At 46.6% G+C, this 24,746-nt stretch overlaps 1 protein-coding gene across 1 annotated transcript; it reads right to left on the minus strand.

Annotated features, from left to right (window-relative positions):
* Positions 1 to 11,877: 11,877 nt before the first annotated feature.
* CHST2 (carbohydrate sulfotransferase 2) lies at positions 11,878 to 15,786 on the minus strand. Its single transcript, XM_043474180.1, has one exon. It carries the CDS (start codon positions 15,608 to 15,610, stop codon positions 14,027 to 14,029), a length of 1,584 nt encoding a protein of 527 aa, XP_043330115.1. The 5' UTR covers positions 15,611 to 15,786; the 3' UTR covers positions 11,878 to 14,026.
* Positions 15,787 to 24,746: the final 8,960 nt, after the last annotated feature.

Below are 24,746 nucleotides of genomic sequence, written 5' to 3' on the forward strand. Positions count from 1 at the left end.
AGTCCTTTAACACGACATTCCCCTACCTCCACTCCAGCCATGGTGTGGTTCAGGCACTCTAGAAATATTTCATTCACTGCTTCAGTGCAGGAGATGAGACATGAAAAATATGGTTTCATTGTTTCCAAGATTAAAGTTGGAATTTAGTGAAGTTGGAATATAGACCAGATTGACACACATCAAATATTTTAAAGCCAGTACAAAATACTGTGTAGCTGAGTACCAATTTGTCCTCGAAGAAAGGAGGCATTGGTGTAAGCTGGGATAGAAGCTTCCACAGATATGAATATACACATGGAAATAATGAGCTAGCTTGTGCACTGGGACATGAAAAGACCAAACTAACTGTAGAAGAAAACAGGGTCAACTTCAAACACCAGGGATAAATGCAAGATTTGAGCTCTCAGGTCAATGGCCTTCTCTCCACCATGGCCTAGACCACCATGGTATGTTGAAAACCCATCTGAAATTCTGGCCTATTTCAGCTTCTTAACATCTTCACCTTCAATGCAACCCTTGACTGAGAACTGCACCATCTCAGAAATGTAGGTCTCAAGAATTCATGACCACTTGTTATACATTCTATCCCTCCAGAACTGTGTGTATATATATACACTGTATATATAGAGATGTATATATAGAACTGTATGTATATATATACATAGTGTGTATATATTATATAATATATATGATCTCAAATCTTTGTCATCATTGAGAGCTTCAGCCCAGTACCTCTCCTGCTTGTTCCCTATCCAACCCATCATCCAATCCACCATCTTCTGTACACCTAAACTTATGTAGGTATAGAAACAGGAAACCTTTAAAATCATTGTGGTCTCAAATGCCCAGAATAGTTATGATGATGATGATGGTGGTGGTGATATCATTAGCACCTAACATTTATGAAGTAGCATTATGAGGCAGCCTTACTGTCAGTTCTGAGTCAGTAAACACATCATTCTCTTTGGCTTAATTTAGCTCAGTATTTCTCAACGGAACCGCTATTGGCATTTGGAGCAGGACGTTCTTCATTACCAGAGACGGTCTTATGCACATCAGAACATTCAGTAACACTGCTCCCCGCTAATGCCAATGTCATGGCAAAACACACACATATACACACACACAGTTTTCCAAAGGCTGATCCTCAATTTTGCCCCCAAGGAGATTTCAGGCACAGTTGAATACCAATAGATAAATGAAAAGAGTACCAATTTGGACATCAAACTGCCATTTACTGTACTTGATCTTGAACGAGCCATTGAGCCTCTCTGAGAATCAGTTTCTTCATCTATAAAAGATGGATCATAATTCTACTGCTGCCCAGTGGTAGCAAGTTTCCAATGATTTAATAAAATATTAGTGAGAATATTTAGTGTATTCATTAGGATTGTATGTGACTGTAACAAAAAATTTGACAACAGTTTAAACAATTATGTGTTTATTTTTCCACACCACAGGTATTCTGGAGGCTAGTGATCCGTGACTGGTATGGTGGCTTCATGATCCCATCAACATATCTGTCTTCTGTCTTTCTGCAGGTGGCTTTTACATTCATGACCACTTCTCAGTCACAACATACAGACCCCCCTTCCAGACTCCAGACAGACAAACAGAAGGGAGGGGGGAAGGAAATAAGGAAGGTATGAAGACAAAACAGGCAAGAAAGAGCTCTATCTAAAGAAAAACATAACACCTAAAATTCCCCAGCAAATTTCCATTTACATCTCACTGGCTGTCACGGGATCATTCCTACCTACAAGGGAAACTGGGAAGTATTTTTAGCTGAGCATTTTGCCTCCTTGAACAAAATTAAGATTCTGTGAGTAAGAAAGAAGGAGAGAATGGATAGTGGGTAGGAAACCAGTAGTACCTGCCATACTTAGTAAACTATAAAGTATTACATTAATAGAAGTGTAAGGTGGCATTATTATTAAATCCTGAATGAAAGTACATCACAAAATATGCTACCTCTGAATTTCATTACTTGAGTTAATTCCCATCACTTAAATAAATGAGTATTCTTATTTACATCCAAAAAGCATGGCAGCCCAATTTACTAATAAGGTCCATGGCTGCCCATATTTTAACATAGTAATGCAAAGCAAAACATCTTTAGTGTGCTCTAAAGAAAATTGGGCCCTGATTATTCAAGGTAACAGGAAAATGTGAAAGTGTTAGCTGCTGTTATGTCTTATTCTTTTCAACCCCATGGACTGTAGTCCTCCAGGCTCCTCTGTCCGTGGGGTTTTCCAGGCAAGAATGCTGGAGTAGGTAGACATTCCCTTCTCCAGGGGATCTTCCAGACCCAGGGATTGAACCCAGGTCTCCTGCATTGCAGGCAGATTCTTTACTGTCTGAGTCACCAGGGAAGCCCAAGGTAACAGGAGATAATAATAAAGTATATAAATGAATATAGAAGAACATTTATTGGTTTAAGGCCACCTGGCATTTATTCCCCTACTTGTGATCACTGCACCCTGATTTTCTTGTGAAAAACTACTTTCCCACAATGTGTGCATGTTGGTGGTGATGTTGGGTGACCTTGGCCTGCAGTGGCTTGAAGCAGGATCTCAGTTCCCCAACCAGAGACTGAATCCAGACTGCAGCAGAGAGAGAGAGAGCACTGACTCCTAACCACTAGGCCACAAGGGCCAGTGGCCAGTGACAAGGCCCTGGCTTGTCTGCTCTGGAGAAATGAATTTCAACAAAGAGACAGGGGATTTCCTGGTGGTCCAGTGGTTAAGAATCCACCTTCCAACGAAGGGGACTTGAGTTCAATCCCTGGCCAGGTAGCTAAGATCCCACAAGGCCTGGAGCAACTGAGCCCGAGTGCTGCAGTGAAGACCCAGGACAGCCAAAATTTTTAAATAAAAAAGAAAGAGAGAGTAGTAAAATAAGTACAGTGTTTATTAGGAGGGAAAAAGTATGTGTGAATAGACATACACAAGTGGGCAGAGAAAGAGGCGCACATTTGTGGTAGTTTAGATCACTTCCATGGGGCAGTTCTTCCAGGCTTCCGGTGGCCAGTCATCTCGTTTCCTGGTTCTGAGTCCTGTTCGGTAGAACATAGCATCCTCCCCTGTGTGTGTGCATCTCTTAGCCAAGATGGATCTCAGCACAGAGGCCTGTGGGAAGGCTGACACCACCTATTATGGAGCGGTGCCTCTCCCTTGTGGACCCCCAAGGAGCCTTTCTGTAGTCAGGGGGTGTCCTTGACCTCAAGAATGAGAAATATGTGGTCTCTTTATCTTTTATCTGGGCAGGCCTCAGCTCCTCTCTGCCCCTGACAGAATCCTGGGGTCCATACATCTCCTGCCTCAGTGGGACTGTCAGTCAAGGTGCCCTGATCAGGTGCCAGGGAACAGACACCTGCCCCAAAGTCAGCCAACGCAACTCCTTCTTCCAAGACATTGAATTCTGAATGTGTGAAGCAAAGCAAACGAAAGCAAGAGAAAGGGAAAAGGGGAGAGTAAGGGAGATGGAGGGACGGAGGGAGGAAGGGAGAAAGGAAGGTTAGGGGAAAAGAGAAAACCAGGATATCCAGCCTTGCTTTTGAGAAAACCAGGGTATCCAGGTCTGTGGCCTCCCCATATCTTTTCCAGTTAATGTCCTGCTTTGCTCAATGTAATGGAGTCAGGTTTTCAACCAAAGAACCTTAACAGGGACCTATGAGAATGACACTGGCTGACCACCCGAAAACTCAGCTGTCTGCTTTGGTTTCAACCTCATCTCTTACTAAAGCTTGACCAGCATCCCAAAGGACGCTTCTCTGATTCCCAGACATTCTATAGTGTTATTGTGAAATACTGGAGTGGCCAAAAGATGGTGGGAACCAAGGAAATTAAAAATTCTTAGGGTGAGGATGTGTCAGAGAGCCCTCAACTGGGAATCAGGAGCTGTGATTTCTAGTTTTTGTAATTTCTCTGACTGTGTACACAGAGAATGTCTTTCAGCCTCTGTGCATCTCAGCTTGCACACTTGCAGATGCCAGAGCTGCCTCTATCACATCACAGCTTTTATAACATGCCAGTATTTCCTAACTTTGCTAGGTCTCCACCTGCCACCGAGTTCCTTCCTGCAAAGCCCATACAGTACAAGCCATATATCCACCTCCCAGACACCCCTACTCCTTGAGCAGTGCTCACACCACCTCATCCTTGAAATTTTAAATAAGATAGCCTAGAAGCCCTGTGTCACAGCTGGAGAGAAATTTCCCTCCCCGCCCAGTGCCTCCAGGGACAGCTGCGGTAAGCCCACACTTCTGCAGATCAATTCTAGCTCAAGTTCTGCTTCCTCTGAATTTGCAATCACCTCCCTGCCTTTCACCTCCTGGTGTTTTTCACCCCATGTCATCCTGGGTGGAACTACTCTGATCTCTAAAGCATCACGTACTCATGAAGAGCCTGTAGCAGCCTTTGCTAGAGGTTTAGTATTTGGGGCTTTCCTCATGGCTCAGATGGTGAAGAATCTGCATGCAATGTGGGAGACCTGGGTTTGATCCCTGGGAAGATCCCCTGGAGAAGGAAATGGCAGCCCACTCCAGTATTCTTGCCTGGAGAATTCCATGAAGAGAAGCCTGACTGCAGTCCATGGGGTCACAAAGAGTCAGACACAACTGAGCTACTGACACTTTCAACTTTAGGGTAACAGAGGCAACCATTCTGCAGCTGAGGCGGGCAAACACCTCCAAGCTGAACAAGACCCTTCCTGTCACTAGCCATTCCCTTCTCTTCAGGGAGCATCACTACAGGGTCCCCTCCTTGGTCTCCAGCATCCCTTCACGTTGCTTGTCTCCTGTTATTCCTCCCTCAAACTCTTCACCTCTCCTTTCAAACTCTTTCTCTCAATCCCCAAATTTCCTGTTCAGATTTTAAATAGCTTCTTCCCACCATCAAAATGGCCTTTTACATGTTTTGCTAAACAAAGGTCATTCTAAGAGGAATTTTGACCAACAGCACTTAAGCCAAAAATTCTTTCTGCTGAAAAAAAAAAAAAAAAAAAGCCTCTCTAATAATACTGATAACACCTGTTCCCTGGCTGAAGGCATAATGCTTCCAGCATTTAGGAAGCATTTCTCAGAAAGCATTTGACTGGAACAAAAAGCTTTGCTATTTTGCTAGTATCCTTTTTATGGAAACCATGTGAACTCTCATGTACCAAGCAAAAAGAAAGAGGCTTTGTCACTTACTAGCTGTGTGACCTTAGGAAAATTATCCATCTAAACCTCTATTTGCCTTCTGTAAAATGAGACACTCCATCATCTCATCACAAGCAAAAGAATATTTTCTATTTCTCTGATTTTGTGTCTTTATGAGACAACGGATGTTCACTACACTTAATGTGACAATCCTTTAGTGATATAAGTTGAATCATTATGCTGTGCGCCTGAAACTTATACAGTGATAAACGTCAATTATTAAGTGAAGTGAAGTGAAAGTCGCTCATGTCTATAATGACCCCTAAACGAACAAATTTTTTTAGGTGCTTGAGACGTAAAGTCACTTTTTTTTCTTCTGAAGTCACTCAGTCGTACCCGACTCTTTGTGACCCTATGGACTACACAGTCCATGGAATTCTCCAGGCCAGAATACTGGAGTGGGTTGCTGTTCCCTTCTCCAGGGGATCTTCCCAACCCAGGGGTCGAACCTGGGTCTCCCACATTGCAGGCAGATTCTTTACCAGCTGAGCTACCAGGGAAGCCCAAGAATACTGGAGTGGGTAGCCTATTCCTTCTCCAGTGGATCTTCCCGTCCCAGGAATCAAACTGGGGTCTCCTGCATTGCAGGCAGATTCTTCACCAACTGCAATTATACCTCAATAAAATTGGAAGAAAAAATGGGCACAATAATAATAGTTACTCCATAGGATCATTATAAGAGTCAGACAGAATCATACTTACAAAGAATTTTGCATAGTGGCCAGCCCATAACAAATGCTCTACAGAGGGTAAATGATACTGCTGTTTTCACCATCACCATCAGGACATTTGAAAGTGAAATTAAAATGGTGATAGAAAGTTATCAAGAGTACAGCACACGGAGAAGTCACTGGGGAAATGTAAAACTATAAATGAAGACTTAACCTAAAAAAGTGCACTCAGAGCTCACATTCTGGAAGGATACTCATCTCACCAGCAAGGTTATTTTAGCTCAAAAACAGAGCTAAAAAACTATAAATGTGAATGCCCATTCTTTCAAAGAGAAAATGTGTTTGCTTTTAGAAAGAAATAACATAATACCCTCCTTCATCTAAAGATGCTGAGCACCAATACAAGAACATCAAATATCTTAATTCCTCCCAGGAGCTAGTTCAATCCTAGAGAGAATAAGGTTCTGCCAGAGTAACTGGGACATCTGAAAATGGAAATGGAATATTCAGACCTCCACATCGTACCTTGAAAATTTTCCAGTCCCTGAAAAAGTGAAAAGATAATCATACCAGCGGTGAGAAATGCATGTCAAAATAAATACTCAGGCTCAGCTTACATTATAGCAATACATTTTCCTAGTGGGCCCTTAAAATTGTATCATTTCTACACGCAACCCAGTGTTCCTAGAAGAACAATTTACAATAGCTGAGATATGGATGAAACCTAAGTGACCATCAACAGATGAATGGATAGCAAAGATGGGGATACATACAAGGGAAACCTACTCAGCCATAAAAAAAAAAAATGCAATTTTGCCATTTGCAGCAACCCGCAAAGGGACTTGGAGAGCATTATGCAGAGTGAAGTAAGTCAGACAGAGAAAGACAAATAGTGTATGAGCTCACTTCTTTGTGGAATCTAAAAAATACAACAAACTAGTGGATATAACAAAAAAGAAGTGGACTCATAGAGAATGAAATAGTGGTAACCAGTGGGAACAGGGGAAGTGGGAAACAAAGTATCAGATATCAGATAGCCTCAAGGATGTACTGTCCAACACAGGGAACACAGCCAATATTTTACAATAACTGTAAATGGAAAGCAACCTTTAAAAATTGTATAAAAATTTTAAATATGTAAAAAATATGCATTATATATTATGCTCATAATAAAACTGTATCATTTTGACTGTAATTTAGCTGTTACCTTTCTTCTGGGGGGCTCCAAATTATTGTTGTTTCTCTGTTTCAAACATTTAATGTGAAAAGATCCTATTTAAGGCTTTCCACAGATCTTTTTTGGAGTTCCTTTTTGTCCATATTAACTTGTCTTCCTTTTTCGGCTTCTGTCTAGCACACATATGAAGCTCAGCCCATGGAGAAATGTCACATCTTAACTCAAAAGCCTCTTGGTCACTGTCTGGCTGGCTTCTTGGGTGACCCCTTTTATATAGCACTCACTTTTTTAAATTAATGTTTTTTGATTCACTTTATTATTTATTTTTTTTTGGCTGTGCTGGGTCTTCGTTGCTGTACGGAGGCTGGCAAGCAGAGGCTACTCTCTAGCCACAATGGCTGGGTTTCTCCTTGCAGTGGCTTCTCCTGTTGTGGAGCGCAGGCTCTGAGCCTGAGCTCAGCAGCCGTGGCACGCAGGCTGAGTTGCCCTGCTGCATAGGTAATCTTCCCAGACCAGGGATCAAACCCAAGTCTCCTGCATTGGCAGGCAGATTCTTTACCACTGGACCCCCAGGGAAATCCAGCACTCACTTTTTAAGACCTCCAAGCAAGATGCTGCTTCGATGTTAGGAAAACACACACACAAATAGGATCCAGTTTCTTTCCTCTTACAGGACCATGACTAGGAGAGGAAGTAGATTATTAACAACAACAACGAAAAAATACCAACCTGCAAGGACACATACCAATAGATCTACGCACAGATCTATGCAGCCAGAGTGCATAGGGGATAGACACTTCTGCAACTGCTGATAAATAAAAACTTCAAAGAGACCCAGGCTCTTTAATAATCAGCAGGAATTCACAAAATAGAGAGGACATAGGAGGCAGGAGGGGGACAGAGTGTGGAGAACTTTCCCCAGAGGACAGCAGCACATACTATACCTACAAGGAAATAAACCCAGCCACCGCACCTGGCTCGCTGAGAAAGCAGAGCAATCGGCTCAGCACACCCTGCATCTCACTCCTTGAGTTGGTTGTAACTTGACCTCCTGCTTTTCTATACATAGACTCTCCCTCTCTATTATACACGAAGCAAATGCAGAGTCCCATGGTAGTTTCAGAAGGAAGGGAACATTGTTATTAACAGAATTTGCCAGCATCCTCCTGCTGAGGACAAGGAGGTCAAGCTCCCCATCCTCCCACAAGACTGTCTGACCTGTTCCTATGAGAAGGGTTCCTCCAACAGCACAGGCTAAGTAAAGTTATAGAAAATAACTTCCTGAACTTAAGAAAGAAGTAAATATTCAGATCAAATGGGCTTGATGAATACTAGACAAAACTAATAGAAAGGGACCAGTTCCTATGGAAGCTTGACATTTTAGTTTTCATAAAAAGAATTCTGGAAGATGGGGGTAGGGGCAAGAGAGTAAAACAAACAAAAGGAATGAACAAATTAGCTACAAGGGAAGAAAAATCCAGACCAGAAGTTAATAAAGCAACATCCATCCTGAGCAGGATTGGTCCCAAGTGGTCTCAAGTCCAACTGGTGACTTGGAGGACCTTGTCAATCACTGCAGCGATCATGAAGGATAATTTGTCAGGTGTGCACTCGCCTCCTTTGAATCCATCATACAGAGTACCCTTGTCTCCCCAGGATGTCTGTGCTTTAATGATAGTTACACATGATACCATGCACCACCTTCCAGGAACTTGTAGGCCACCAATATTAATTCCCGCCTATAATTAAATATTTCACCTCTGTCTCTGGATGTAGGACTCACTTCACGGCAAACAACCTGTGTAGTTTGTGGGCTCCATGCTCAGAACCATCCAGGTTTGGTTTAATTCTCTGCTACTGCAGAGTTGAAATGCTTCATAATTTTTTAACAAGAGACCCCACATTTTCATTTTGCATGGAGCCTCACAGATTATGTGGCTGGCCCTGCCTGGAGGGCTCACTGCCTCAAGATGCATTTCTATCAAGACTTGTCTACCCGCTCAGGATGGGAGCCATTACCAAATAGCTCTGAGTATAGCTTTTGGTTACAATGACCATTTTCACCCTCATTTTCTTGGCAGGGTGACTGTCATCAACCTGAAAGTTCAAACAGCCCTCAAACACTTCTGACGTCCGATTACAAATAACTGGTTTGGTCAACAGTTAAGCTTTGACCTTGGCCATCCTCTATCATCCTGCCAGGTACACAGACAGGCCCTGTTTCTTTCAGGCTCCTTTCAAGTTTATAAACAATCCCACCCCCCTCAACACTGGTTCATAAAGTTTCCCATTCTACAAGCTTAATGTGTTATTCAGAACCGAATGATTTCCTTAGCATAATTTGATGAAGGGTGTACAGAACTGCATCAGATGTAATAAAAGTCAAGCCCTGTAATTTCAATTATTAAACACTTGTACTGGGGCCTGTACCCGAGCAGCTCAGTGGCTCGTAGTTGAACTGCCAAAGTAGCAGCTGGGTTGCCAGAAAGAAGGGAAGGTACAGAAAACCGGCCTGTGCTCTCAGCCATGACAGATTTGTAAGGGTCCTTCTCAAGATGAGTGACCAAAGGGGTCTACAGACTGTACATTGACCTCAGGACATCCCATCACACAGCTCAAGTCATTCCTCAGATTGCAACTGTTGTTTTCTACATGTCTACCTTGGATCCTGACACAGAACTGTCCCCATCTCTGATAAGAGAGCCCACATGCTCTCAGAGGCCTGAGAAAAGTGTCCCTCCCCACACGCCCATTTGCTGGTATGTTAATAAAAGCATGCTCTCTTCCAGACCTCGAGACAGTGCAGAAACACACTTGTATGTGCAGGAGGGTATGTGTGCTATGTGTTGGGAGGGAGATGAAGGCGGTCAGGGGGAGCTGGAAAGTGACACCTTGTCGTTATTCACAACTACAGACAAGACACGCCTTCTTACTTCCCTTTCAGTCTTTCTGAAGTCATCTCTAGAGACTGGGTTTCAAACACAATTTTTATTTCATTGCTCAGTCCCAGGGAATATTCACTTAATGGCCTCACTTAGATTTACATTCATTTCAGACAGGGAAATTCAGCCACAACTCTCCTGTGTGCAACAGAAATCCTGGACAGAACTGGCCACGGCCTGCATGGGGACAGGCATCCTTTGTCTCATCCAGCGTCTACAATAGGACCCAATTCCTGCAAGTAACTATTCCCTGCCTGGGTGAAATTCACAGCACTCAAGGCCAGAAATAAATGTCACAGGCTTCAAGCTGGTGTATAGCACAGGAAGCTCAGCTCGGCGCTCTGTGATGGCCTAGAGAGGTGTGATGGCAGGTGGTGGGAGGGAGCCTCAAGAGGGAGAGGATATATGTACAGTAGAGCTGATTCACACTCTTGCACAGCAGAAAGTTAACACAACATGGCCAAGCAATTATACTCCAATTAAAAAAGAAGAAGAAACACCATAGGCTTCCACAATCATGAACAACACCCCAGCCCCCCCTTAAGGTATCAGGGCAGCCTTTATTCTGCAGGTATGTCCTGATCTCTGCCTTTTATCTTGTTCATTGGAAAAACAAAGATTAAAAGATGAATTCCTCATTTGGAAACTTTTATCTCTCCCCATTCAGAAATTCTAATTCATCAGTGGGAAATGTTGGTCTATACACAGCAACCTCCCCCCGCCCCCCACCTCCCACGGCCCCTCAACAACTGGGCTATCTTGAAAGTGTTCCTAGCGCCTATGCCTCACATTTAAATAGAGCCCAAGATCCACTCTCTTCAGCAAACTTTGGTAAACAGCCAGGAGTTACAATCTCCACCAGGTAACTCATTTTCCCACTCTCCCCTTTCTGAGCACTTTCAAAATTGGATAGTTACATATTTCACTCAGTAAGTACTTATCAAGTACCCACTGTGTAGTAGACATTGAAGGGAACAGGATTTGCCCCAGTCCCCGCCCGCAAGGTACCCACGGGTCAGTCTGAATGAGGCCTTTGAGTGCCTCTGAGCTCCCTGAAACTCAAGCACCCAGCCTGGGCCGCTGCCTTTTTCCAAACTAAAATTTGTTGGTTAAATGCACTAAAGAGACTTCGTTTTACAAATAGAGCTTTCTAATTAGCAAAGGCATTCCAAAGTCAAAGGGGTAAGTCAGGCGTGCTATGGGTTGAACAGAATTGGAAAATAAAAATCACTCTGATAACCTTAAGAATACCTCCTCCTGCTGATGGACTTATTGCCAAGCTGAGAACAGTGAAAGGAACCTCTTTCACGTTCGCTGCTTCAGAAATGGTCCCAGGCTTAGTTGCAATCTGTTGTGACATGAGTCTGCGTGCACCAGGGATGACCAAGGCTGATTAACGCCCAAAACTGCTTCCCTCTTTCTCAGACCTGCGGAAGGTGAATGTCACTAATACGATGATCTCGGTGGTTAGTGGGAACAACACCTGTCTCACTTTCCTAGAAAGCAGCGAGGTATAAATCTCCAGGAGCAACAATTCACCCTGTCAAATTACAGAGCCCAAGAGTGGCAGAGTGGAGCAAAGGCAGTTGCTACAAAACAAGAAAATTACAGGCAGAAGCTCCCTTCCAGCACAGCAAGGGGAGAACTGTTGGTGTTCAGCTCAAAATTCATCTGAGCAGAGACCACGAATGTGCTGCAGGCTGCCAAGCCTCTACGTGACATCTCATATTTTTTAAACACAAGATCCAAAAACATCGCGATTCCATTTGAACGCAATCGAAGTCCAGAGAGAAGAATGAATTCCACTGCTGAAAAATGTTTCACTCGAAAACTAAGCGTGAATTTTACTGATTAAATGAAAAGAGTTGATTCTAATGCCACATGAAATTTGTTTTTAAATGATTCTTTTATTCAGAGCGGTTGCTTTTTAATGATGTTGTCTTAATTTTCTGCTAAACCTGTTTCATCTCTAGTCATCCAACATTAATATTTATTTTGTTCATTTACTTTTAAAATATTCTTAAATTAAAGCTGTTACAAATATTCTACTGCTGCTGAAGATAATTCAGCATAGGCGCTACCATGAAAATATCATAGAAACCATGATCAATGTGTTATAGCTGTAATCTGGCTTAATAAACACAACACTATAAACAATTTTAGTAAATTAAGAAATATCCATTCTAGACTGTGTTATAAAATCAACTGCTAAATACACCTCTGTGCTTCATCCCAGAATTAACAGTGTAGTTAAAGATTTCACATTGTAATGAAAATTATACTTAAGAATCATCTTGGGTATTTCCCATGTACATATCTTTTTCATTCTATTTTCCTTAAAATAAAACCCTCAGCATTTAACCTGTACAGACTGGCTTGCACAAATCTCACAATAAATTACAGTAAAATAGCTACGATGAACTTAAACTTGTACCGTATTTAATGTAATATATAACTACACTCTCATTCCTATTTAGGCTTCATAACTTTATATCATAATACAATATTCTGCAGAATGCTTCAGTACAAATGGGCTCAGGACGGCAGCAACACCATTACCATTACAGGAAAACTGCAATGGTTGTTTCCCCTAGAAAATACCAAATCCCAAAATCCAACCTACTAACTGATAATTCACTTTCATTTCCTCCTCCCCATAATTTATTTTCATATCTAAAAGCTCTTGGTTGAAGCCTTATAATGTCAGAACATGTAGCTACTTCACAATTTTACTTTTAGGAAACATGATAAAGAAAAGCAATGTACCCCACAGGCATCCAGTAAACCATTATTAATTCACATTCTCTTTTCATTAATTTGGCTAGGAAGCCCGGAATAAGGGGGGATAGCCTGTGGGCGCCCTTACAGTTCTCAGATCAAAAACTTCCCTTTTCATGTGCCTCCGTGGACTGTGTCAGAGGCAGAAACATTCCAAACTCAGATACTTGTGTCACTTTTCTAACCAAAGAACTTGCTGACTACCATTGCCAACAAAACATTCACACTAATTTTTGAGGTTTGTGTTCACACCATCAGATGGTTTTTGAACTACATACTTATCTTTTAAGTAAAAATCCTGTTTCTGAACTAAACTCAGGACCAAAACATCGGTCTCTGGTTCAAGGTTTCTCAGTGTAACTCCAGGGTAATCAAAACCCAATGCCTTCAAACCCTCAAGGGGTTACTTCTTCCTTTCTGTGCCCCAAGTGGAAAGTAGTGCCATGCTTTTTCCTCCACTGCCCTGCTTGCTTTTTGCCTTCAGAATTCAAAGATGTGTTCCCATTCCTGGGCACCGGACAGGCTATGGTTTACCTGGGAGAAAACAACTCCAAGGTAGGGATCAAGGAGTCAGAGGCTGCTCCCACCCATCTTCACTGTTTCCTAGGAAACAGATGGGGGAAAGAGGATGGGAACAAGGGAAGCTTCTGTCTGAAGCTGCACAGGACAAGGAACACAGGTAAATCCAGAGTAATGGAGGCAAATATTTTTTAAAAAGAATATTATTTATTCTCTTTATTAATACTCGTGTATGACCTTTGCTTTTCACATAAAAGTCTACTTCATAAGAATGCCTCCTTGGTTTAGCATGCCCAGTGGGGCTTTCGCTCCAGGACCACTTCCCCTTTCTCCACCCACCCCTGCCCCCACATCCAAAGACTCCTCCACACGTTCACAGATACCACGAAAATTTTGTAAACAAGATTTGCAGTTACCCGATCTTGATTTAATCAACAATCCCACTTCAAAATGGAAGGTGGGGAGGGAAGAGGGGAAGAAAAGGTAGAGGAGAGAGAGAAGGGCAGCTGCGGTCAGAACTTTCAAGTCTCGCCTTTTCTGAGATTGTGTGTGCACTGTGGCTGTTTCTTGAAATTCCATGACTCAAAACATTGACAGCGAGTGCCTGTGTATTTATATTATGTATCTATAACAGAATATGTGGGCTTCCTCAGTTTGGATCTGGGCTGATTTTGTTGAAACACACCACAATCCATCTGTGGGTGTCTCCACAGGGAGTCAGGTCTCCCCGGAACCCCTCTCAGAGTCGGGGTTTCCGGAGCAGGGTCTTGCTGAGGTCTTTGACCTCCTCGGGGCTATTGACCCGCTCGTAGCCCAGCACGGCCATGGGCTGGTAGCAAAACTCTTCCACCTGTTTGATCTGCTGGAAGGTGAGGGCGGTCCGCCAGGCGTTGGCGGCCTGTGTGGCGTTGCGGGCTGACACCACAAAAGGCTTGGAGGAGGAGCCTGAGCCACTAGTCATGTTGAGGGCAAACTGCTCCATTTCGGGGCTCACCAACAGCCCCACAAAGTCGTACACCCTCCGCAGGGTTTTGACGGGGTCTCCCACCAAGTCCTCGTACCGCACCACCAGGTAGTGGCCCTGAAGCCAGTCAGGGGGCTGCAGGGCCGTCTGCAGCGTCTTGGCCATGCTGTTGCAGATGACCTCCATGGCGCCAAGCGCGTGGTAGTCCGCCGGCCCTCCCATGCTCTCCTTCTTGACGCCCAGTTTGTGGCCGGGGGCCTCCAGGAAGGGCATGCGGTGGGCTCGGGGGTCCCGGCTGCGCACCACCTGCAGGCTTTCACGGATGAGCCCGTGGCGCGAGCGGATGCGTGAGCTGGCCACTGCGCGGGGGTCCCGCACCAGATGGATGACCTTGAGGTCCAGGGCCGGGTCTCGCAACAGAGGCGCCAATACCGCCACGTCGAAGACCCGAACGCCCTTGATGACCAGCGTGCGGTACTTGCGGCACTCCTCCTCGAAGCGCGCCAGGCGCTGCGGCGGGCACTTCTTGCACACGCGGTCGTCCACCAGTCCCACGACCTCCTTGCGGTAGGCGGGGCACAGCGGCGAGGAGCACACCACCTTGTTGGTGGCCGCCCCGAAGATGCCCAGCGTGGTGAGGTTGCGCCCCCCGCTGCCGGCGGGGCTGTACAGCTGGAAGACCGAGAGGTCGCAGCGGTAGAGAGCGCTCAGCATGTCCCGCGCCGCCCCTTGCAGGGAAACGGCGTCCCCGGGGTACAGTTTCTGCCACACGTGCCACACCGGCTCATAGAGGAAGAACACTTCGGGGTTCTGGTTGAAAAGCTCGCCGAAGAAGGACGAGCCTGAGCGCCACGTGGTGAACACGTACACCAACTGCCTCTTGTCCCCGCCGCCCCGAGTGCCATTACCTGGAGGGGCTGCGGCCCGCGCCGCCCCGGCCGCGACTGCCGGAGCTGCCGGGACTGCGGCGGCGGGCGGGCGGTATGGGGTCCGGGAATCCAAGCGGGTGTGTGCGCGGGGCGGCACGGCTGGAGGAGGCCCTGGACGCCCCCAGCCGCCCGAAGCCGCTCCCGCCACGGCGCCCAGCGACCCGTCGGGGCTGCACTGCTGCAACGGCTCCTTGTGCCACTTGTAGTCCAGGAGGTTGAGCATGGTCAGCACCAGCAGCAGCGCGTAGCCCGCGCAGAGCACCAGCGCCTTCCTGCGGAACACCTTCATTCCGAGCGGAGACGCAGGCCAGCGGCGACCCAGGCGCCGGGGCCACGGCGGGAGCAGGGCGCGCGGCCCGGCGGCGGGCGCGGCTGGGAGCAACCCGAGGGGCGCGCCCGCGGGTAGGGCTCGCGGCGGGCTGCGGCTCATCACAGGCACAACCCGGGCCGGCAGCGCGGCGGAGGCGGCCCTGTAACCCGGGAGGGGGCCTCAGCGGCCCTGCTTCGGGCGCTGGGACTTGGGCCGCGGCTCCGAGGCGGGCGCGGCAGCAGCGGCGGCTGGTCCCCGGCGCCCAAGACTGGCTCTCCCATGGCAGCGGCTCCGAGAAGGACCTACGAGGGGAAGCGGAGTAAGGCGGTGCGCCCCAAATCTCCCCCCAGGCGCCTCCTCCCGCTAAGTAACGCCCACCCTCCGGTCTGCCTGGCTCCCCAGCTCACCTGGAGCCGCGGGCGCGCCCCCGGGCGGCCCAGGAGCACGGCCTGGCGTTCAGTCCTGTCACTCGTTCTTCGATTTCTCGAGAGCTGTTTTCCGCCGGGGGTCCCCACGCCTCCGAGGGGGGCCGCGCGAATTGGCAGCCCAAGCCCTGAGCAGAGTTTCTGGGCAGCGGGCGCCCTGCGGCTGGGGAAGGGAAAGTTTCACCGGGCCCGGAGCCCTGCTTTCTGCTCTGCCGAGTTCAGGGCGCCCGGCTCCAGCGGCGTCTCCGCCGCCCTCTCGGGACTGTAGCTTCCTTCCTCGCTCTGGGGGATGAAGCTGGCCGAGGGAGATGAGGGGGGGAGGGGGCTTATACTGGACCCGGTTCCCGGCAAAGCAGCTCCGCCTCTGTTGCTCTCAGTCTACGCGCCCCGAATCTTCCCATCTCTTTGGCGGTGGCAGATGGGGCGCAGCGCGACCCTGCAGCCGCGGCGGCAGGAGCCGCTTCTTCCATCATCAGGAGGATGCCCTGCGGGAGGGCACTGCCGGCAGCCCCCGCCGCTTCTCAGCCTCCGACTGGCCCGGAACTACATACACACAGCTCTAGGCAAAAGAACTGGGGTCTGCAGCGGTCTCTTGCCCGTCCCGCCCCCGGCACCAGGCTCTTCTGCCCAACGAGGAATCCGGGCAGAGAAAACCCCCGCCGCCGCAGCACCCGCCGCGCGAAAGCGGCGCCCAGGAGGATGCAGCTACGCGCCTCTCCCTACGCCGAGCGGCTGCAACGCGCTCGGACCAGCCTCTGCGCGGCTCCTGCCAGCCTGCGCCGGGTTGGTGCGCGCCGCCGTCTGTCGCTGCGGCTCCTCCCCTTCGCCGCGCCGCCCGCCCCCTCGCAGCGCCCGGCTCCTGCCGCCGCCTTGGGGGTTGAAGATGCGGGGCCCGATTTACAGCGGCGTTGCTCGGGCCTCCATCCGCTCGGCTGAGGCCGTAGCCATCCCAGCTCCAAGCGCCAGAGTACGGATGCGGGGTTCGGAGCGCTCGGGGTACGGCTCCCCGACCCCCGGGAAACTTGGATTCTTGTGTGTGCTGCTGCAGGGCTCAACCGCACATTTTTGCTCTGGGAAAGAGTTGGTGACAAAGTTTGGGCAGAAATCCCCCAGTGGCTTCCCACTCCGCTCTGCCCCGCCCGGGTCGGCGCCGCCGGCTCCCCGTAGGAACCCAGGACGCACCCGCGCCTCGGAGCGCACGGAGGACTCCGACACCGCTCTTGGGCTTCCCACTCCCGGCGCGCCCATTCCATCTGGCCTGAGGCTTCTCCCTCACCAAGGAAGTAATAAATCTTTCTGGCCCCGAGGGTCAAAGAAGCAGCTTCAGTTTTCCAGAGGAGTGTGCCGGCGGGGCGTCTTCTCCCCGCTTTCCTCCAACTGTGGAGAGGGCCTCTCAGGTTTTATTACGCCCCCAGCAGACGCCCTCGGCATCTCCGCTCCTAATGACGCGCCCGTTGTGATTGATGTCCTCGGGAATTGGGGTGATGGGAGTCGGGGGTGACTCTGTTTCAATTTACAAAAATACTTGTTTTGCTTCTTGATTTTAGAGACGCGATCAAAAGATTTGACCCAAAAAGAAACGCAGTTGTTGAAAGTAGATCATTTTAGGTTTAAGTACTTTTTTTTTTTTTTTAAGATAATGAGGAACAGCCCCCTTCCCCCTCTCTTTCTCTTACCAACAGAGACTAAGCCATAGCAGACTTTCAGCCACAAAATGGGGACACTTATAATAGCCTCCTGTATTTGAATAGTGATGAGGAGTTAGTTAGATGCCCAAATGATTAATCCCCACTTGAGAGCCCTGGGCTGAATCGCTCCGAATCCCGAAGGTTCTTGAGGCTCAAAGTCCGCTGGTAACTGATCTCCTGGAGGCATTTTGCTGCTTCCTGTCCTGAAGGAGTTTTTAGAAGTTTGACAAAATTGCTGCACTTTTATCTTTATACTATGTGGGGCAGCCTTTCTCGGCCAGAAGCTACTTCTAAATTTAAAACATTGTTGTTTGCGCCATTATCCTTCAGTGAGTCTTACTGAAGTACGAATCGGTACTTACTTTAGTACTTACTGAAGTGCAAGGAGTCTTAGAAAGTGACTTAATTCATAGGAATTTTCAGGGTAGAAAATGTTCCAAGAACTTGATTTAGCCTCGTTTACAGAAATATCCGGAAAGCCACGGGTAGAGTTCAGAATTTTTTCTCCGTGGTTCTGATAAAGTGTAAGGATGAGACATTTCTAGGACAGATTTTTTAGAAATGAAGGGAGGGCGCATGAAGGTGGAATTTTATACATAGCCTTCTCAAGCAGTGGCATTTCCCCTGGGAGCATGTCAGGCTAGACAGAGGTTTTTAAGCCCTGTTTACAGACAGTGAGAGTTTCATGGAGTGACTTCCCATCTCTCCTTTTCTGGGCCCGCCCACTTCCCTTCCCCTGCTATCTCTACCCCTCTCCCTCCTTCCCTCTGCTCTTTCCCCACAAAACTGACATGATACTGACACATGAAAGAGTGGCAGAGAGGGAGTTGGAAGGCAAGGAAATCTCGAGGTTAGTATTCAACTTGGTTCTGAGAAAAATAATTTCTAATATTTAAAATTTTGTCCCTGGCTTTGTGGTTACTCAGAAAGCTCAGTGGATAGCAGGTATTTGACGGAAGGACCCTTTTTAAAACCATTGTTTGCATAGAAACCATTTTGTCTGCAATTCTGTAACACTTTCCCAAAGTTGGCAAAAGAGTGAATCCATTTGCCAGACATCCCCGCAGGGAATGCTCCGCTGACATCAGTTCACAGGCTCCAGCATCTCCACTCTCTCCTTGCTTGCAAATAGTTTACCGTTTTGCACCATGTCATGGTTAATGCCAAACTCCGTCATGACTGATGACATCCAAAAACATGATAATGCCTTCCCTTCCCACATTGGTTCAGGAAGTCCTTTCATTTTTGTTTAATCCACTTAGCCCTTTAGCATAGTAATGACCGAGACATATTAGAAGTCACATAAGTCCATTGCCAGAGGAGCCAGTCAGGACTATCCTTAATTTCAGGCTATCCTTAATTTCAGCTCACTGTTGAATTTACTGCAATTGAGTCTTTTCCATGAAGCTCCTCAGTCTACTCTGCTGACTGGGATGTGGAAAGGAAACTGCTGTTGGAAACTTGCTGCGGCATTTACCTAATCCTGGACAGAGAGGAGGTCTAACATTCTGGGGTGCTGTAGGCCCAGTGCCCAGTCTGTGGAATGTGGCAGAGAGGTTTCCCCAGACCTTCCTCTGTAGTCTGAATTGGGAGACAGCATAAGGCTGGGTTACCTCGCCAGTATCTGTCCAGGCCTGTCTGTGTCCCTGTAAACCCACAGCTTCACCTCTGGGGAATGCCTACCACTGGGCACCAAGATCCACTCAATCACTCATCGTTTCAGCAACTACATATTCCCAGTAGAACTTGAGTGCACAGAGTTGGATTCATCAAAATCCTTGATTTAAAACACGTTGACATCTTTAGTTCAAGGGTTGCCCTTTTCTTTTTTATAGGGCTTTAAATAGTGTAAGTATTTTTTAAAATAGTATGACTATTAAATGAGTGACCCCCCTGGTGGCTCAGACGGTAAAGCGTCTGCCTATAATGCAGGAGCCCCGGGTTCAGTCCCTGGGTTGGGAAGATCTCCTGGAGAAAGAAATGACAACCCACCCCAGTATTCTTGCCTAGAAAATCCCATGGACGGAGGAGCCTGGTAGGCTACTGTCCATGGGGTCGCAAAGAGTCAGACACGACTGAGCGACTTCACTTTCACTTTCAAATAGTATAATAAATACTCATGAACCCATTATAGAGCTCAAGAACCTCCAGAGGTGAACAATTGTGCTTAATTTAGTTTAAAAATGGAAACAAAATGGTCACGTTCAAGGTGTGGGGGACCAGAGTGGAGGTTGTGGGGGGCGGGGGGGTGGGGCGCGGGTTGCCTTATCTGTCAAAAAAGGAAATAGCCTAAATAGTGTTATGATTATGAAGGAATTCTTTTGAGTTTCCACCTTTAAATTCTAGTATGTAGCCCCCAGTCATCCAGAGGAACTCTAGCTCTTCATCAACACCAGACCTCACCACTCACACACCTCCACCCCCACCCCCTAACCACCCCCATCCCCACCAAGCCTTATTTATCACCAGCTGGATGAGAACAGCCCACAGTTCCCCCATCCCCGCCCCAGGTCTTTCTTCTCTGCAAAACACTTTACTACTCACTTCCCTTCTGACACTGCAGCTCACCAAATGTGTGGATTCTGTGACACCAACTGGGTTTCCAGCAAATTAGCTCAATGCAGACACTGTTTACCTGGAGAGAGTGTCAGATCCCAGAGATTTAGAGTTCAGGGCCTCTAGACTGCCCCCCATGGGCAATGTCAGTCACAATCCAGATTATCATCTGGGGTCTGACCAGTTGGTCACAAGTAAGAGGTTCCCACAACCTTCTTGGGTTCAATTAATGTACTAGAATGGATCACAGGACTCTGGAAAAGTTTACTTACTTTTACTGGTTTATTATAAAAGGATATGATAAAAAATACTGATGAACAGCCAGATGGAAGAGATCCACAAGGCAAGGTATGTGGGAAGGGGCATGGAGCTTGCATGCCCCCTGTAGGCTCACCCCTCTCCCAGCACCAACACATGTTCACCAGCGTGAGGTTCTTTGAAACCCTTACTGTTGCAAAGTATGGAGTCCTCTCAGATAGTCATGACCAATAATTAACTCCATTTCCAGCCCTTCTTCCCTCACCGGAAGATGGAGACTAGTGGGGAAAGTCATTGTTTCTAATGTGACTTGGTTTTTCTGGTGACCAGCCCCCATCCGGGAGCCCACCCAGAGTCACTTCAACAGAACAAAAGATGCTCCTAGTACTTTTTTTTTTTTTTTGGTTTGGATCATTTTTAAAGTCTGTATTAAATTTGTCACAATATTGCCTCTCTTTTGTGTTTTGGTTTTTGGCCCAGAGGCATGTGGGATCTTAGGTCCCCCACCAGGGATGGAACCCTCACTCCCTGCATTGGAAGGTGAAGTGTTAACCACTGGACCACCAGAGAAGTCCGTAATACTCTTATCACTTAGGAAATTGCAAGGGTTTTAGGAGTCTTGTGCCTGGAATCAGAGCCATAGACCAATATATGTATATTTCTGATTATCTCGCGCTAACACTGATTGGGCTGCTTACTCATAACCACTGATCTCTTTTATGATTATCTAATTATAACCCCACATTCAAAAAATAATATTCAAAAAATATTATCCTGCTAATAAACATTTAGCAGGAATGTGAGGTAGCCCACAAAGATAAACACAAGAAAATTGATCAAAGGGGAAAATAACGTGAAGCCAGGCATATGGTCTGCACGACAGTTCATTTCATGAGGTCCTATGTAGTTCCCTAGTGGCTCAGACGGTAAAAGCAGATGGTAAAAGCATCTGCCTACAATGTGGGAGACCTGGGTTCAATCCCTGGATCAGGAAGATCCCCTGGAGAAGGAAATGGCAACCCACTTCCCTAGAAAATCCCATAGACGGAGGAGCCTGGTAGGCTACAGTCTGTGGGGTCGGACACAACTGAGCAACTTCACTTTTCTTTCAGTTTATGTAGGTGTGGGCAATAAGTCCAAAAATTGACTCTGAGCTTCCTAGTAGGCATTGTAAAGAAGGAAAGTTGCTCAGGAGATTGACAACTTTGCTTGACGTAGAGAACTAAGGTAATAGTTTCTCTTTGTATCGTAAGCTTGATTCATGTAATTTCCTTGTTCACTGCTTTATTCCTAATACTAGTACCATATCTGGCCTATATGTTCAATAAATATCTGTTGGCTGATTACTATGCGTCCTTAAAAAGGAATTATGCAGTATAGAAAGTGTACTATGTCCTTAAATATGTCTCTATGATCTACAATAATAACAAGTAAAGAGTTGGGGCAGAAGGTACCAGTTCTTATTAGCCCAGTCAATGCAATCTCATGTCATAACATCAATACTCAGTTCAGGAAAGGTGGTTTAGTGTGGACTACATCTACCACTCTCATGGTCTGTCTGGCCTCCTGGTTCATCTCAGCAGACTACATGGAGCTATGTATCATGCCCATGTGTGTAGGGGTGAATCCCTTCTAGAAAGAGGCTTCTTGGAGAAGTGACTGCCTGGAAACAAGGGACTCAGCTTCTGTCAACCCTTTCCACATCTCTATCCCAAACATCTCCCAACAGTAGTAAAAGCTGTGTCTTGTGCCATCAGCTTGGCACATCTTGAAGCATTTGGAAAATCATTTAATTTCCCCTTGCTGTCCCCCTCAAGTTCCCAGGACTTGCAGTTTATGAACACACTAAATGGAGTAGAACTGGGAGCTTGCAACGTGCCTTGCTCTGACCACTGGCTTTTGTCTCCAGGCTAGAGCTCCAGCTTACAGGAATTGCTCCCTGGAGCAAACTTCTTCTATCCATGGAGAGCCTACCCATCCCTCCGACAGTTGGATGCCTGGAGATTAGTCCTCCCTGTATCCCCTGAGAGCTGGCCAATCTGCTCACTATGGATCTTCTAGACCCATCTCTCACCTGGTCTCCACCAGTCAGGAGCAATGACTTTCACTGTTTCTATAAAAAACACATTTGAAGAAGCTTTGCCATTGACATTTTAGTGTATGATCAGAAGTACTTTAAAAATCATCAACCAGTCACCAAAATCAACTGTCACAAGGAAGCAGAGATAATGTCACACAGGTAGAAACTCCATGGGACATCCACAGGGCTGTGCAATTATAGAATTCTGCTTAAAACAAATAAAGGGCTGTCTAGTGTAATACCCCCATGCCTTCAATGTGACTTCTACTTTGGGTATCACAGTCTCTGATAAAAGGCTGTCAATTGGAAAACCTTCTCTTTATTGACAGAAGAAATTAAGTTCCTTGAGATGTAGAAACAAGATAGACAGCTCATGTACAGAATTTGAAATCAGCCCTGGATTCAGTTCCCTTCAAGTTTACTTACTATTTCCATGTTCTTGGACAAGGTATGTCATCTCCCTGGGCCTCAGTTTCCCACCTGTAATACTGGGATCATAATAGCCATCTCCTTGAGTGACTAGAAAAAGCCAGAGTGAGTGCAGAAGAAAGTCACACCAGGTGGCTCAGAGTGGTAGGAAATAAAAGCTTCTGCCCATACCCCAGGGAGAAGGCGTCTTCTTAGGGAGGGATTAACCCTGGAAGTCTGCAAGAAAGTAGCATGCCATATCCCTTTTTTGAAAAATATTTATTTCATTTATTTATCTGGTTGCACTGGATCTTAGTTGCAGCATATGGGATCTTAGTTGTGGCATGTGGGATTTTTAGTTGTGGCATTCTGGATCTAGTTTCCTGACCAGGGAGCAAACCCAGCCCTCCTGCATTGGGAGTGCAGCTCTTAGGCACTAGACCATGAGGGCAGTCCTCATATCACTTTCCTACCCCCTTTTTGGTAAAGACATTTAGGGAACTGGCTTGGTGAGGGCTTTTTTTCAGGGTGGGAAGTGTTCTGGTTGAGGTTTGTGGAGGCAGAAAAATGGGAAATGATTCAGTGATTAACAGAGAGGATGAGGCTATCACAACTTGGAGTTGACCTTGTGGTTCATTGGTCTTGACATCCCCTAGGCTTTGCTGCTTAAAATAAGATCAGTGGATGGGCTGAATCAAGGTCACCTGAGAGCTTGTTAGAAATGCATAATCTCAGGCCCCAGACGGCTCCCATCAGAATCTGCATTTTAACAAGATCGAAGAGTGACCGATCTGCACATGAGAGTTTGGAACACCCAGCAGCCATTCTGGTGTTAATGGGCATAAACACCTAAATAAGGAACTTAGGGTTGTGAAGGTGGATGGACTGGTGTTTCACTTCCTTTTCCATTACATAAGATTATCAGGTGGCTAGGATAAGTTCCTTCTGGATCAGTTGCTAGGAACATATTAATAAGAAATGACTTCCTCCCCACAGTCCAGGTACAGCCCCAGGCCAGGGTGTACAAGCAGTGAGCAGAGCCTTTGTGAAGAATACAACCATTCACAACCACAGGAAGGCCTGTTCTTGGCACAAAAATAAGAAAAATAATACAAATTCCTAGAACTTGTCCATCACTCTCAACTTCCGTGTTGACCAAAGCCATGAATAGCTGCTTTGCTGGCATTACCTAGGAAGAGAAAGATATTATGGCCACACTTAGGGCTTCCCTGGTGGTTCAGATGGTAAAGAACCTGCCTGCGATGTGGAGACCCAGGTTCGATCCCTGGATAGGAAAGGTTCCTCTGGAGAAGGGAATGGCTACCACTCCAGCATTCTTGCCTGGAGAATTCCATGGACAGAGGAGCCTGGCAGGCTATAGTCCATGGGGTCGCAAAGAATCAGACACGACTGAGTGACTAACACCCTTAGTAGCAGCACATCGTGACCTCAGTGTTTTCTGAAGAAAGATCAGTGTTCTGGACACATCCTGAGTCTCGTGGTACTTATCACCACGCACAAAAGCAAATTCCATTCTGAGCAATGTTATCTCTTGTAACTTACAAGCTGTTATGCAGAAACAGCGATTTTCCACAGGTGACCTCTGCGCTTAACTGTGTAATTTCTGTGGTGTGTCGGGTGAATGAAGAGGAATGTAGAATTTCATGCATATATTGTTTGTGCAGTCACAAGATAGAAAATCCAACTGGGGAAAAAAATTGAAAAAACGTAGGTCTCAACCTAGACAGTTTCATCTTGCATCTCCTCAGTCTACAGTTGGTCTTCCACCCCCCCTCCAACTTCTATGGCAGCATTTGAGTTCTGAATTCCCAAAGTTTTAT

This window comes from Cervus canadensis, chromosome 7, assembly GCF_019320065.1.
Source record: "Cervus canadensis isolate Bull #8, Minnesota chromosome 7, ASM1932006v1, whole genome shotgun sequence".
In the NCBI taxonomy this organism is placed as follows: domain Eukaryota; kingdom Metazoa; phylum Chordata; class Mammalia; order Artiodactyla; family Cervidae; genus Cervus; species Cervus canadensis.

Bases quoted from the DNA above. Each gene is read 5' to 3' on its own strand.
- CHST2 (XM_043474180.1), bottom strand. From the start codon at position 15,610: ATGAGCCGCAGCCCGCCGCGAGCCCTACCCGCGGGCGCGCCCCTCGGG.